The following is a 16,258-nucleotide window of genomic DNA, read 5'->3' as shown; positions in this document are numbered from 1 at the left end:
ACTCTGGTCTTGATGGGAATACAAATGTGTGTCATTTTCTGTAGATAAAAATTTTCAAATTGCCCATAGTCAATGAATTTTTGACATGACAAACATGTGACTTATTTTGGCCACACCCAAGTAAATACCTGTTTGATAAGAAATACTTTTTTTTAAAAAAAATGCTAAAGCTGTGTTCACCTTCAGGTCATCCAAGATCAGGATGAGTTTGTTTCTTCATCAGGTTTGAAGAAATGTAGCACTGCATCAGTGTCTCATCAATGGATGCTCTGCAGTGAATGGGTGCCGTCAGAATGAGAGTCCAAACAGCTGATAAAAACATCACAATAATCCACAGCACTCCAGTCCATCAGTAAACATCTGGAAAAGACAAAAGCTGAAACAAATAAATGTTTTTAACTCTAATACATAGTCTATGTTGTCTCTCAAATATTTGTTTAGAGCTGTTTAAATGCTGCTTGATCTGTGCAGATTTCTCTCCTGATTTAGACAAGAACACTTTTTCACTGGAGGAAGTGTTATTATGGAATAGATAGACAGATAGATAGATAGATAGATAGATAGATAGATAGATAGATAGATAGATAGATAGATAGATAGATAGATAGGCAGACAGTAGACACGCTGGTCTGAGGAGGGTTTGGTAGACACGCTGGTCTGAGGAGGGTTTGGTAGACACGCTGGTCTGAAGAGGTTTGGAAGACACGCTGGTCTGAGGAGGGTTTGGTAGACACGCTGGTCTGAAGAGGTTTGGAAGACACGCTGGTCTGAGGAAGGTTTGGTAGACACGCTGGTCTGAAGAGGTTTGGTAGACACGCTGGTCTGAGGCGGGATTGGTAGACACGCTGGTCTGAAGAGGTTTGGTAGACACGCTGGTCTGAGGTGGTTTGTAGACATGCTGGTCTGAGGAGGGTTTGGTAGACACGCTGGTCTGAGGTGGTTTGTAGACACGCTGGTCTGAGGAGGGTTTGGTAGACACGCTGGTCTGAGGTGGTTTGTAGACATGCTGGTCTGAAGAGGGTTTGGTAGACACGCTGGTCTGAGGAGGGTTTGGTAGACACGCTGGTCTGAGGTGGTTTGTAGACATGCTGGTCTGAGGAGGGTTTGGTAGACACGCTGGTCTGAGGAGGGTTTGGTAGACACGCTGGTCTGAAGAGGTTTGGTAGACACGCTGGTCTGAGGTGGTTTGTAGACATGCTGGTCTGAGGAGGGTTTGGTAGACACGCTGGTCTGAGGTGGTTTGTAGACATGCTGGTCTGAAGAGGGTTTGGTAGACACGCTGGTCTGAGGAGGGTATGGTAGACACGCTGGTCTGAGGAGGGTTTGGTAGACATGCTGGTCTGAGGAGGGTTTGGTAGACACGCTGGTCTGAGGAGGGTTTGGTAGACACGCTGGTCTGAAGAGGTTTGGTAGACACGCTGGTCTGAGGTGGTTTGTAGACATGCTGGTCTGAGGAGGGTTTGGTAGACACGCTGGTCTGAGGTGGTTTGTAGACATGCTGGTCTGAAGAGGGTTTGGTAGACACGCTGGTCTGAGGAGGGTTTGGTAGACACGCTGGTCTGAGGTGGTTTGTAGACATGCTGGTCTGAGGAGGGTTTGGTAGACACGCTGGTCTGAGGAGGGTTTGGTAGACACGCTGGTCTGAAGAGGTTTGGTAGACACGCTGGTCTGAGGAGGGTTTGGTACACACGCTGGTCTGAGGAGGGTTTGGTAGACACGCTGGTCTGAGGAGGGTTTGGTAGACACGCTGGTCTGAGGAGGGTTTGGTAGACACGCTGGTCTGAGGAGGGTTTGGTAGACACGCTGGTCTGAGGAGGGTTTGAAAGACAAGCTGGTCGTAGGCGGGTTTGGTAGACACGCTGGTCTGAGGTGGTTTGTAGACCTGCTGGTCTGAGGAGGGTTTGGTAGACACGCTGGTCTGAAGAGGTTTGGTAGACAAGCTGGTCTGAGGAGGGTTTGGTAGACACGCTGGTCTGAGGAGGTTTGGTAGACACGCTGGTCTGAGGAGGGTTTGGTAGACACGCTGGTCTGAAGAGGTTTGGTAGACAAGCTGGTCTGAGGAGGGTTTGGTAGACACGCTGGTCTGAGGAGGGTTTGGTAGACACGCTGGTCTGAAGAGGTTTGGTAGACAAGCTGGTCTGAGGAGGGTTTGGTAGACACGCTGGTCTGAGGAGGGTTTGGTAGACACGCTGGTCTGAAGAGGTTTGGTAGACACGCTGGTCTGAGGAGGGTTTGGTAGACACGCTGGTCTGAGGAGGGTTTGGTAGACACGCTGGTCTGAGGAGGGTTTGAAAGACACGCTGGTCTGAGGAGTGTTCGGAAGACACGCTGGTCTGAGGCGGGTTTGGTAGACACACTGGTCTGAGGAGGGTTTGAAAGAAACGCTGGTCTGAGGAGGGTTTGGTAGACACGCTGGTCTGAGGAGGGTTTGGTAGACACGCTGGTCTGAGGAGGGTTTGGTACACAGGCTGGTCTGAGGAGGGTTTGGTACACACGCTGGTCTGAGGAGGGTTTGGTAGACACGCTGGTCTGAGGAGGGTTTGGTAGACACGCTGGTCTGAGGAGGGTTTGGTAGACACACTGGTCTGAGGAGGGTTTGAAAGACACGCTGGTCTGAGGAGTGTTCGGAAGACACGCTGGTCTGAGGCGGGTTTGGTAGACACACTGGTCTGAGGAAGGTTTGAAAGACACGCTGGTCTGAGGCGGGTTTGGTAGACACACTGGTCTGAGGAAGGTTCGGAAGACACGCTGGTCTGAGGCGGGTTTGGTAGACACACTGGTCTGAGGAAGGTTCGGAAGACACGCTGGTCTGAGGCGGGTTTGGTAGACACGCTGGTCTGAGGAGGGTTTGAAAGACACGCTGGTCTGAGGAGGGTTTGGTAGACACGCTGGTCTGAGGAGGGTTTGGTAGACACGCTGGTCTGAGGAGGGTTTGAAAGACAAGCTGGTCGTAGGCGGGTTTGGTAGACACGCTGGTCTGAGGTGGTTTGTAGACCTGCTGGTCTGAGGAGGGTTTGGTAGACACGCTGGTCTGAAGAGGTTTGGTAGACAAGCTGGTCTGAGGAGAGTTTGGTAGACACGCTGGTCTGAGGAGGTTTGGTAGACACGCTGGTCTGAGGAGGGTTTGGTAGACACGCTGGTCTGAGGAGGGTTTGGTAGACACGCTGGTCTGAAGAGGTTTGGTAGACAAGCTGGTCTGAGGAGGGTTTTGTAGACACGCTGGTCTGAGGAGGGTTTGGTAGACACGCTGGTCTGAAGAGGTTTGGTAGACACGCTGGTCTGAGGAGGGTTTGGTAGACACGCTGGTCTGAGGAGGGTTTGGTAGACACGCTGGTCTGAGGAGGGTTTGAAAGACACGCTGGTCTGAGGAGTGTTCGGAAGACACGCTGGTCTGAGGCGGGTTTGGTAGACACACTGGTCTGAGGAAGGTTTGAAAGACACGCTGGTCTGAGGAGTGTTCGGAAGACACGCTGGTCTGAGGCGGGTTTGGTAGACACACTGGTCTGAGGAGGGTTTGAAAGACACGCTGGTCTGAGGAGGGTTTGGTAGACACGCTGGTCTGAGGAGGGTTTGGTAGACACGCTGGTCTGAGGAGGGTTTGGTACACAGGCTGGTCTGAGGAGGGTTTGGTACACACGCTGGTCTGAGGAGGGTTTGGTAGACACGCTGGTCTGAGGAGGGTTTGGTAGACACGCTGGTCTGAGGAGGGTTTGGTAGACACACTGGTCTGATGAGGGTTTGAAAGACACGCTGGTCTGAGGAGTGTTCGGAAGACACGCTGGTCTGAGGCGGGTTTGGTAGACACACTGGTCTGAGGAAGGTTTGAAAGACACGCTGGTCTGAGGCGGGTTTGGTAGACACACTGGTCTGAGGAAGGTTCGGAAGACACGCTGGTCTGAGGCGGGTTTGGTAGACACACTGGTCTGAGGAAGGTTCGGAAGACACGCTGGTCTGAGGCGGGTTTGGTAGACACGCTGGTCTGAGGAGGGTTTGAAAGACACGCTGGTCTGAGGAGGGTTTGGTAGACACACTGGTCTGAGGAGGGTTTGAAAGACACGCTGGTCTGAGGAGGGTTTGGTAGACACGCTGGTCTGAAGAGGTTTGTTAGACACGCTGGTCTGAGGTAGGGTTTGATAGACACGCTGGTCTGAGGAGGGTTTGGTAGACACGCTGGTCTGAGGAGGGTTTGGTAGACACGCTGGTCTGAGGAGGGTTTGGTAGACACGCTGGTCTGAGGAGGGTTTGGTAGACACACTGGTCTGAGGAGGGTTTGGTAGACACGCTGGTCTGAGGAGTGTTTGGAAGACACGCTGGTCTGAGGCGGGTTTGGTAGACACGCTGGTCTGAGGCGGGTTTGGTAGACACGCTGGTCTGAAGAGGTTTGGTAGACACGCTGGTCTGAGGAGGGTTTGGTAGACACGCTGGTCTGAGGAGGGTTTGGTAGACACACTGGTCTGAGGAGGGTTTGGTAGACACGCTGGTCTGAGGAGGGTTTGGTAGACACACTGGTCTGAGGAGGGTTTGGTAGACACGCTGGTCTTAAGAGGTTTGGTAGACACGTTGGTCTGAATAGGTTTGGTAGACACGCTGGTCTGAATAGGTTAGGTAGACACGCTGGTCTGAGGAAGGTTTGGTAGACATGCTGGTCTGAAGAGGTTTGGTAGACAAGCTGGTCTGAGGAGGGTTTGAAAGACACGCTGGTCTGAGGAGTGTTTGGAAGACACGCTGGTCTGAGGCGGGTTTGGTAGACACACTGGTCTGAAGAGGTTTGGTAGACACGCTGGTCTGAGGAGGGTTTGGTAGACACACTGGTCTGAGGCGGGTTTGGTAGACACGCTGGTCTGAAGAGGTTTGGTAGACACGCTGGTCTGAGGAGGTTTGGTAGACACGCTGGTCTGAGGAGGGTTTGGTAGACACGCTGGTCTGAGGAGGTTTGGTAGACACGCTGGTCTGAGGAGGGTTTGGTAGACACGCTGGTCTGAGGAGGTTTGGTAGACACGCTGGTCTGAGGAGGTTTGGTAGACACGCTGGTCTGAAGAGGTTTGGTAGACACGCTGGTCTGAGGAGGGTTTGGTAGACACGCTGGTCTGAAGAGGTTTGGTAGACACACTGGTCTGAGGAGGGTTTGGTAGACACGGTGGTCTGAAGAGGTTTGGTAGACACGCTGGTCTGAGGAGGGTTTGGTAGACACGCTGGTCTGAGGAGGTTTGGTAGACACGTTGGTCTCAGGAGGGTTTGGTAGACACGCTGGTCTGAGGAGGGTTTGGTAGACACGCTGGTCTGAGGAGTGTTTGGAAGACACGCTGGTCTGAGGCGGGTTTGGTAGACACGCTGGTCTGAAGAGGTTTGGTAGACACGCTGGTCTGAGGAGGGTTTGGTAGACACGCTGGTCTGTGGAGGGTTTGGTAGACACACTGGTCTGAGGAGGGTTTGGTAGACACGCTGGTCTGAGGAGGGTTTGGTAGACACTGGTCTGAGGAGGGTTTGGTAGACACGCTGGTCTTAAGAGGTTTGGTAGACACGCTGGTCTGAATAGGTTAGGTAGACACGCTGGTCTGAGGAAGGTTTGGTAGACACGCTGGTCTGAAGAGGTTTGGTAGACAAGCTGGTCTGAGGAGGGTTTGAAAGACACGCTGGTCTGAGGAGTGTTTGGAAGACACGCTGGTCTGAGGCGGGTTTGGTAGACACACTGGTCTGAAGAGGTTTGGTAGACACACTGGTCTGAGGAGGGTTTGGTAGACACGCTGGTCTGAGGAGGGTTTGGTAGACACACTGGTCTGAGGAGGGTTTGGTAGACACGCTGGTCTGAAGAGGTTTGGTAGACACGCTGGTCTGAGGAGGTTTGGTAGACACGCTGGTCTGAGGAGGGTTTGGTAGACACGCTGGTCTGAGGAGGTTTGGTAGACACGCTGGTCTGAGGAGGGTTTGGTAGACACGCTGGTCTGAGGAGGTTTGGTAGACACGCTGGTCTGAGGAGGGTTTGGTAGACACGCTGGTCTGAGGAGGTTTGGTAGACACGCTGGTCTGACGAGGGTTTGGTAGACACGCTGGTCTGAAGAGGTTTGGTAGACACGCTGGTCTGAATAGGTTTGGTAGACACGCTGGTCTCAGGAGGGTTTGTTAGACACGCTGGTCTGAGGAGGGTTTGGTAGACACGCTGGTCTGAGGATGGTTTGGTAGACACGCTGGTCTGAGGAGGGTTTGGTAGACACGCTGGTCTGAGGAGGGTTTGGTAGACACGCTGGTCTCAGGAGGGTTTGTTAGACACGCTGGTCTGAGGAGGGTTTGGTAGACACGCTGGTCTGAGGATGGTTTGGTAGACACGCTGGTTTGGTAGACATGCTGGTCTGAGGAGGTTTGGTAGACACGCTGGTCTGAGGAGGGTTTGGTAGACACATTGGTCTGAAGAGGTTTGGTAGACATGCTGGTCTGATTTGTTGTAGTTCCTGGTATCACCACTCGAGGGCGGAGTGTTACCATAAACACTTCAGACTCTGTTGCTGGGACAGACTACTGATTCTTTTAAAGGGGTCTTATGATGTTGCTAAAAAGAACATTATTTTGTGTATTTAGTTAAATGCAATGTGTTTATGCTGTTTAAAGTAAAAAAAAAAACATAATTTCCTTTTTCCTCATAATGTACATTTTTGTTGCTCCTCTATGACTCGCCTTCATTTTACATCATTCTGAGAAGAGAGCTTTGATTGGCCAGCTATCCAGTGCATTGTGATTGGCTGAATACCTCAAGCATGTGACGGAAATGTTACGCCCCTAACGATACTGTGATATGTGTCCCGGTCAGAATCGGTGAGACAAGACAAAACCAATTAAAGCCATTAGGAACAAGGCATTTGTAGCATCCAATGGGGATATAATTACTGATTATAATGACTTACACTGTGTTTTTATGTATTGCATTGTGTATCACGCTGCGTAAACATAAAATCATGTCTGCATTTGTGATAATGAGATTAAACAAATTATTTAGATATGAAAACATACTTACAGAATGTGGGTCAGAACAGACGGCATCTAGTTTTTCTCCAGGATCAGGAAACAGTCCTCCATCTGAATATTTGGGTTGAACTGTTCTGGAACAGTGTTTTAAATACAACTTAACCACTGATTTCTAGTCGTGTCCTCTTTTGGAATACCAAACAAAGTATTTTTGCTTTCACAACGAAACACACATGAAACAGCAAGAATCAACACATTGTCCAACACATGTGGACATTTGGGTGGTGTTATGCAAATCTTCCCACATAGTGACGTAAGAAGTGTGGCCTTGTTAGAACGAGGTGTTTTAGGAGGATGTGAATAAGTCTTAACTTTGATAAAGAATATCTCTTTGGGTTTGAGACTTTAGTCTTTGCAACTTTAGGGAACTTATCTGTTCACAAACAGCTTGTAACACTCCAAAGAGAAAGGAAAACTTGGAAAACTTGAAATTGTATCATATGATCTACATACGTTTGAACACACAGATCATTTTCACTTAAGTGTCTCCTCATTAATCCGCTTGCAAGATTTGTACAAGACAGCTGATAACTAGTAAGAATACCTACACATTACGTAATATAAGCTAATAAAATATAAACCAGGCATCACTCACAGATGTACGTTTGATTAAGGCTTTCATTGTTCCATACAGGATCTATATTAGCCTTACATGAACATTCTATAATAATCACAGGAAATAAGTGTCTTTCACATTTTACAGTTTCTTGTAGTTCATAATGTGTATGAGACATTATTTACTCTCTCCTTTTGGGAAACTCTTGCAGCTTACAGATCAAATGACTATGTTCATGTGGCCACGCACACACGCACACACACACACACACTGAGTGAGAGAGAGAGAGAGATTAAATCGTGTTAAATGCTGCTGTAAAGTGTGAGACTTGCAGTTTCTGATCGTCCTGCAGAGGTCAGTGTTGTGCAGTTCTTACTCGTGTATCGCTGTTGCCCAGCAACTCTGTTACCTGCCTGGAGAGGACCAGTATTGGCATCTGAGCAGATGCTCGAGAGCGTTTCACAGGTTCATCTGGTGTCTTCAGCGCGTTGCATGTGTTCGATTGCCCTCTGAAACACAGGGAGCCACGCGATCACACAGAGCTGGAGATGCACAGGGTGTTGCCATGACAACTGCTCACTTCAGGCCCCCATCAGCATCCTCATTCACTCATTTACATCTCGAGATGAATTACTTCACTCGCTGAGTGGACACTCGGCTTAAAATATCTGTGAACTTAAACATATTTATTATGTTACATATGTGCTGTCTTTGGGTTTGTACAGTGTTTTAAATCATAAACCTGTATTAATGTCTGTATAAGGGTGCAATCGCTTTACTATACGAATTTTCCAGTAATTCCAACTTCCAAAAGCAGATTTCGCAATGGGTTGAAGCTGGTTATGTGAATTCACAGCATTAATCAATAGAAATATGCTTGGTTTGAGAGTGACTTACATTTACATTTAGTCATTTAACAGAAGCTTTTATCCAAAGGGACTTTCAAATGAGCACAATAGAAGCAATCAAAAACAACAAAAGAGCAATGATATATAAGTGCTAGAACAAGTCTCAGTTAGCTTAAATCCAGTTCACATAGCAAGGGCTTTTAAATAATAAACAGTAATAAATAAAAAGAAAACAGAGGGTCAAAGTTAGAGGGTCAAATAAAGATGGAAGAGATGTGTTTTAAGCCGATTCTTGAAGATGGCTAAGGACTCAGCTGCTCGGATTGAGTTGAGGAGGTCATTCCACCAGAAGGGAACATTTAATTTAAAAGTCCGTAAAAGTGACTTTGTGCTTCTTTGGGATGAACAATCAAGCGACGTTCACTTGCAGAACGCAAGCTTCTAGAGGCACATAAGTCTGAAGTAACGAATTTAGGTAAATGGGTGCAGAGCCAGTGGTAGTTTTGTAGGCAAACATCAATGCCTTGAATTTTATGCGAGCAGCTATTGGAAGCCAGTGCAAATTGATAAACAGAGGTGTGACGTGTATTATTTTTGGCTCATAAAAAAATAATCTTGCTGCCACGTTCTGAATTAATTGTAAAGGTTTGATAGAATTGGCTAGAAGACCTGCCAAGAGAGCATTGCAATAGTCCAGCATGGACAGAACAAGAGCTTGAACAAGGAGTTGTGCTGCATGTTCCCAAAGAAAGGGCTTGATCTTCTTGATGCTGAATAAAGCAAATCTGCAGGATCGGACAGTTTTAGCAATGTGGTCTGAGAAAGTCAGCTGATCATCAATCATAACTCCAAGGCTGCTGGCTGTTTTTGAAGGAGTTATGGTTGATGTGCCTAACTTGATGGTGAAATTGTGATGGAACGATGGGTTTGCTGCAATCACAAACAGTTCTGTCTTGGCAAGGTTGAGTTGAAGGTGATGGTCCATCATCCAGGAAGAAATGTCTGTAAGACAAGCTGAGAGGAAGAGCTGAGTGTCATCAGCATAGCAGTGATATGAAAAGCCATGTTTCTGATTGACAGAAACTAATGATGCCATGTAGACAGAGAAGAGAAGTGGTCCAAAAACTGAGCCCTGAGGCACCCCAGTAGTTAGATGTTGTGACTGAGGTGTGGTTCCTGAGATGCCCTTTGCCAGGAGGGTTGATAGTAGGATCTGGTGTTAACCGTGTCAAAAGCAGTGGACAGATCAAGCAGGATAAGTACTGAAGATTTGGATTCTGCTCTCGCCAGTGTTAGGGCTTCAACAATTGGGAGCAAGGCCGTCTCAGTTGAATGTCCACTTCTGAAGCCAGACTGGTTGCTATCAAGGAGGTTGTTCTGTGTGAGAAATGCAGAGACTTGGTTGAACACAGCTCGTTCAAGTGTTTGTTGAGACTTCTGCCTCAGAGAGTGAAGAGAAGGATGTGGATGAGTGTATGTTTGCTGGTGATATGAGCTTGACGGATTGTGGTGTGGAAAATTGTGCACTGATTTTTTAATTTTATTAATGAAAAGTGTGGCAAAGTCGTCAACTGTTAGAAACATGTTGAAACTTTCATTTGAGTTTAAATTGTTATAGCTTACTTCTAGAGACTGCAGTGCTAAATGATATGGTGAAAAAAATACTGAATTAATAATACTGAAAGAAGGTTAAAATTAATTGAGTGTACTCCCTAAAAAGTGCAAGTGGCCCCAGCCTACCCCCCAGTTACTGTGGTCTAGACCAGCACTGGTGGTGATTCTGAGCACTGTTAGTGTGTGTAGTAGCAGTGGTAATTCTGTGTGTTATTAGTGAGTGTGGCGCTGCAGTCTGCAGTCTCACAGTATAATTGTTCAGGAAACTTTGCTGGTGTGAGTCACTGGAGTGGGCGGAGCTCCAGATGATTATCCTCTTACACAGCCCCCCCCCCATGCGCTGGTCTGTTGCTAGGCAACCATTAATAAGAGTGAGCAGCAGCTTCACAAAAGATTGTGGGACTGTGGGGGTGTTGAGAGGGGGAGGTGCAGCAGGTTCATTAAACGACAGCACAGTCAACAAGAACAAGCGACGCTCCTGTCATCCGTACTGCTGCAGCTCACAGTCTGTCTCTCTCTCTCTACTCTTTAATTGTCTGGAAGTCTTGCCATGTCCCTCCCTCCTCTGCCTGTCTCTCTCTCTGTGTGTCTATCAATATTTCATATGCCTCTTTCGCCTACGTGAGTGAGAAATTAATAAGAGGAAAGCGGATGTGTGAGGAACAATGGATTACAGTCGAGCTAAGCGGTTCTTCAGTGCTCTTCGTGTGTAGTTTAACATCTCACTGCACGACAGAAAACACTAATACTAGAAACATATCATACTACTATATTCAGAAATTGCTGCATTCAGTCAGCTGCGTGCATGCAAAAAGAAAGCTGTTATTGATGAGGGACTTTAAGTCTCGTGTTCTTGTCCATGCTGAAATGTACAATAGTTTGTCTTGAACTACTGTATAGTAAAAATTAAGCTGAACATTTCATCACGGGATACCATGCACCGTTTGTATGCGGCACACTTTTAAGGTATTCCATGCATACAAAAAATGTGTGCACTTGTAGTTCAGCAGATTATGTGACAGCGTAGTACAGTGAATAGAAATACAGAATATAGGATGAACAAACACTAGCGCTGAATACAAGGACGCAGAGCAAAATGAGCAGCAGGCAGACAGAATAAGAGTGTACTTTAATTGGCTTTATTCAGCATGTGAAAGTATTCTGATCCATCATCATCATCAAAACACTCACTCATTATTAAAATCTCATAGAGGTTTGTGTTCATGTTGTCATACAAAAGGAGGAATTCCCTCATTTTTATATACACAATCTGTACATGTTTCCACTTGAAAATAATTTCAGAGATGTAAATGACGTAAAAATTTGGGTAACATATCAAAGTGGATATTCCATAGTGAAACAATTCACTCATTCAGCCCGCATCCTCTTGCACTGCAGTTACCATGGGAACAGCATCGTAACACCATGGCAGTGCCATAGCAACAAGAGTCTCACGCACACGCACGCATGCCTTTATCACCCCGATGAGCGACAAATTCATCGATTGTGTGGAGAAAATAACAGATGGACTTTGTGAATAACAACAGGATGTTTCTTACCTGTAGAATACTTTAAACCAGCTATACTTACCTTAGAATAATGAGAATATAGTAGTCAAAAGAACGTTAAAAGTTGCTTATATATTGCGAATACACTACAAAAATTATAACTACAGCTATGCGTAATAGGCGTATTTCTCTATGAACACAAGAACTGTTAAGCATATAGAGCTCGAGCTTTAAGCATGGGGTTCATAGGGAACTCTGTGTGTGTGTGTGTGTGTATCTAAACTATATGTTTTTAGGAAAACTCAAACATAGATTACTGTGCTATGATGGGAACACCGCCAGCTTCAACATATGAGAAGAAAACACCCTAAAACGCTTTGCTAGAATAATAATAACAATAATAATTATAATAATAGTAATGCTCTAAAAAGAAAAAAAAAGGTTTAAAGACATGATTAGAGTTACTCTAACTGCAGAAACAATACAAGAGGAGATGAAAGATTATTCTAAAGCGAGGACAGGACCTCACGATAGTATTACAATTCAAAACATGACACTCTAGCAGCTTACTAATCAGCTTTACAAAGTCAATCAGTCCTTAGGAAAGGTAAAAAAAACCCTGCTTTAGATCGTAAAACACTCTTTGTGATGGATGCTGGAGATCTCTGTGTGTGTGTGTGTGTGTGTGTGTGTGTGTGAGAGAGAGAGAGAGGAGAGAGAGAGAGAGAACCTGGACCTCTCCAGCCAGCGACCAGACATCTAAACACAATTTAAGAGAAACTTAGAAAGGAGTATTTGGTACACCGATCAAGTAAACTAAACATGTCTACGACAGCACTGCTCAGCTCTGTTGTACTGCAGGTAAACAAATAAAGGTAAATCCTTAAAAATAAGCCGGTTAGGAGGCAGTAAACTATCAGAATCAAGTAATAAACGTATTTAAAAAGCAAATTATCGCTTAAAATATCACTTATCGTGAGTTATAATGCTTTTGCTAAAATTTGCATATTTTATGTTTTTGTCATTTTGTTTTGTTTTAGTCTTTATTTTGGTTATTTGTTATACTTGAAAAAAGCTATATTAAAGGTTGACCTTGATGGCTTATATAAAGAGAAATATATTTACAACCAAAACATATGACAATAATGTCTTTTAACCCCTTATTGTTCAACTTCTAAGCAAGAGTCATATGACGTGAGTGTAACCAAAGGCGTATCAAGAAGATATCTTGCTCGATATGAAATATCATGGCAGTAGAGACTTGAATATAAATGAGAGCATAAAACACAGCAGAGGCTTGTGCACTTTCACTAATGCACACGTGTTTCATGGCAGTACACAGCATGGGAGAGGCTGTTGCCATGGATACATTAGGTTGAATGTGGATTGATCATCACATTTAAATATCCCTAATGCTCAGCAAAGGCCTCCAGAGCAGGGTCAGGAAAACATCAAACAAATGAAACCCAATTTCAATAACAGATTACCAGTCAGCAGTGTCTTCACTACATCTCTGAGGTACAGTTATTACCCTGTTTCAAAAGAAAGAAAAAAATCAATGAGCATTTATTATGTTTTCATGATTGTATCTTCATGAAAGACAAGGGTACAGGACAGGGCTGTTCTGGTGTGATGCGAGGGACGTAGGTGAAACGGGACATCTGCTCTCTTGTTCTTTTTCATGCACACACTCAACAGATGGACGTGCTTTTGTTCTCACCAGCTCGTGAAGATGAGCCCATTGGTGTAAATGTGAACTTGACAGGAAATGACATTTTCAATTCTCTCAAGTTCTGTTTATTCTGCTAAAATCTGGCTAACAGAATGCTTCTCTGTTCTTTACCATGCTCATTGCTCTTTCTCAAACGTCAGACTCTATGCTAGAGAGTTTCTCATACATGTGTCCATTATTGTCGTTAAAAGGTCGAGGTGGACCGAGACTGAGCTTGCTGGTGTGGTGGTTCCCCATGCACAAATCTGGAGGAAAGTGCGGAGCAAAGTTAGACATGACTCTGGAGGTGGCTGATGCCGGCAGGAAAGAGGTCATGCCCATGGGGCTGAGCAAGTCGCTGTGCTGCTGCTGCTTGGTGATATAGTAGGACTTGGCACCATGCAGCAGACACTGGTCATCTCCAAATGTGGGGATGAAGGGGTTGTGGTCGGTTCGGTCAGGATAGAGAGATTTGGATAAGGAGTGAGCTGGCCCCTCCATGAGTCCTCCATAAGGTGTATTCTCCCCCACTCTGAACAACCCGAATGGCGATACCACACTCCTTTCAGCAGCTCCATAGAACAGCGGGTCATGGTCTGTGTCCTGCTTGCGATCTCCAGGATGCTCAAATATGTGTGCGAAGGGACTAGAGGCATCTATGCAGCGCTCCCTCTCCTTGAGGCTCACACTGCGTGGTGCTGGCAGTGCCCCAGGGCCGCCGAACCCCAGCGGCACACCTAACTCTTCTCTCTGCAGGTCCACAAAGGTGTCATAGGAATGCTGGCGGCGTAGCGGTTTCCCGCTGAAGGCCCTGCGGCGTTGCAATGGTGTCTGACCCCTACTGCTTCCCAGTTGATCCAACAGGTGGTTACTGTCCTCGCTGATGTCATACAGGTTGCCTGACTTCTTGCAGGCTTCGCACCTCATACAAGTTGCTGAAGTTGGGCGGCTGCTCCCAACCCCTCCTCCAGCACCCGCTGCCACACAACCACTGCCAATGTAGCCTGTCCCACCCATGTGCAGAACTCCATGCAGGGCCGTCTGCTTGCTGCCCGCACTGCTTGCACGACAACTACGACATTCCCACTCACTGCTCCCACTCCTGCTGTCCGGCTTCTTGGGTTTGCTCTTCAGGAAGTCATCCACAGACACCAGGCTGGTGCAGTTGCCTCCTCCTCCCCCACTGGGACCATCTGTAAGATCCACATGCTCCCACTGCGGGACGCCTTCTTTGGGCCGGAACTGGTCCAGGTAGAAATCCCTCAGGCTTTCCTTGTCTTGTAACAGATATGAGGTTGAGCTCACACCACCACCTTGTTTGTGCTCAGATGGAGGTGAAGCTGAGCGATGCCCATGGTGATGATGATGGTGGCCATGGTGCTGGCGGCGGCGGTAACCCAGCTCGATCTCGTCAAGTTCTCGTCTGGACTTTGCAGATGCAGGGCGCTTCTTCAGGCTGTCTCTATACTGCTTGCGTTTCTTGGCATTGCCCTCCAGATTGCCATAGGTCACAGTATGAGTGGAAATGTCAGACACATCAGAACGGATGTTTCCATCATCTGCACCGTCACAAAACTGGTCGTGGCCTGCAATATATCCGGAACTAGACACTCTAGACACGCCTTTGAAGGAGAATTTTCCATACAGGTCGGCCAGTCCCTGCTTTAACCCAGACGGAGGAGTCTTGCTCTGCAGCAGGTCGAATTTGCTCATGTTCCTGTGGGTCAGGGCAGAGCGCGGCTGTGTGCTAAAGATAGGGGCCACACCACCGCCCAGGCTATCGCAGTCAAACATGCCGCCCTCCAGAGAACTGCTGGAGCCCAGGCTGTGGGGCCGGTTATGGGATGGGCCCATCAGTCCCATTGTTGAGCCTCCATGGTGGTGCAGGTAGTGGTCCTGGTAGAGATTACTGTCCTTCAGGTGTAGGTTGCCAAAGGTGCGCTCCACCTCACTGATGTAGTCGCTGAACATGTTGTCCTCCAGCAGGTATGGGGCCTTGCAGTCTGAGTGTCCGGCCAGGCTGCGGCAGTGCTCGCTGATGTCATACACAGAGGACTCTCGGCGGATGAAGTCCAGTGCACTGTGTGGGGAACTGTTGACACCGGAAAGAGATGCCATGTTCTTGGCGGTGCGCAGCAAACGCAGAATATTCGAGTGGGTGTTGTTCATGGTAGCTGAGGGTGAATTCAGTGCTGAACTCTTATCTTCGATTTCAACTCCATGAATACAGCTATATATCTCCTAAGAAAAGAGAGAAAAGTTTCAGTGTTCAGAGATGACAACAATATGTTATTTCTAGCTTAATAACGTCTTGAAACTATATTTTGCATTACTCCAATGTTTAGCATAAACCTTGTGTTCTTTGAAGAGTGCCTGTGCATGCATTAGGGAGAGAAATACCCTGCTGATTGTGAAGGTGAACCCTGGTTTCCCAGAAAACACGCCAATGAAGCAGAAGCGCAGGTGCCAGTAAAAGACGTGTTCAGCGATGAAGGTGATAAGGGACAGAGCCATGGCAGCACCCAGCATGTAGAACACACCCGCCATATTGTCCACATCCAGCTGACTGCTCATCACTTCATTCTTTTCATGGTGGCAGATCCCGGTGAGCCAGAGAGCCTCGAACTCCTCCATATCACCTGAGACACAGCACACATATATTTAAGGATGATGCAATGCTCTTACATACTGGGTCTGTTACAACAGTGTGTTTGATTTGTATTAGTAACAGAGGCTCTGGTAATTCGAAGCTGATGGCAGGCAAATTTGAACAGGATTCACTGGTGAGACAAGAAGACTGATCAAAGCAAGACAGAAACTCACCGCCAGGAACAATGGGAAAACATTAGGGCTATCAGTACATAAGAAATCACTCAGGAAGGGATCAGAGCAAATTCAGTTTCAAACCATTGTTCCTGCATTACCCGGACATGGGAAAAATTAAACTCCTTTGAAATGTGTTTATTAATTGCCATAAAAATATTTGGATAACAGGACCAGGGAA

General features: G+C 46.9%; 1 protein-coding gene across 3 annotated transcripts in view; it reads right to left on the bottom strand.

Annotated features, from left to right (window-relative positions):
* Positions 1-11,143: 11,143 nt before the first annotated feature.
* Positions 11,144-16,258, bottom strand: part of LOC127956105 (glutamate receptor ionotropic, NMDA 2B-like) — a 114,434-nt gene continuing 109,319 nt past the window's right edge. For all 3 annotated transcript variants that reach the window (XM_052553866.1, XM_052553864.1, XM_052553865.1), the window contains exons 16-17: positions 15,655-15,893; positions 11,144-15,495 (exon numbers count right to left, since the gene is read on the bottom strand). In XM_052553866.1, coding sequence (XP_052409826.1) covers positions 13,405-15,495; positions 15,655-15,893 — 2,330 coding nt within the window. In that variant the 3' untranslated portion in view covers positions 11,144-13,404. The remainder of the gene's footprint in view (positions 15,496-15,654; positions 15,894-16,258) is intronic.

This window comes from Carassius gibelio, chromosome A3 (assembly GCF_023724105.1).
Source record: "Carassius gibelio isolate Cgi1373 ecotype wild population from Czech Republic chromosome A3, carGib1.2-hapl.c, whole genome shotgun sequence".
Taxonomy (NCBI): domain Eukaryota; kingdom Metazoa; phylum Chordata; class Actinopteri; order Cypriniformes; family Cyprinidae; genus Carassius; species Carassius gibelio.
This window is presented reverse-complemented; position numbering and strand designations above follow the sequence as displayed.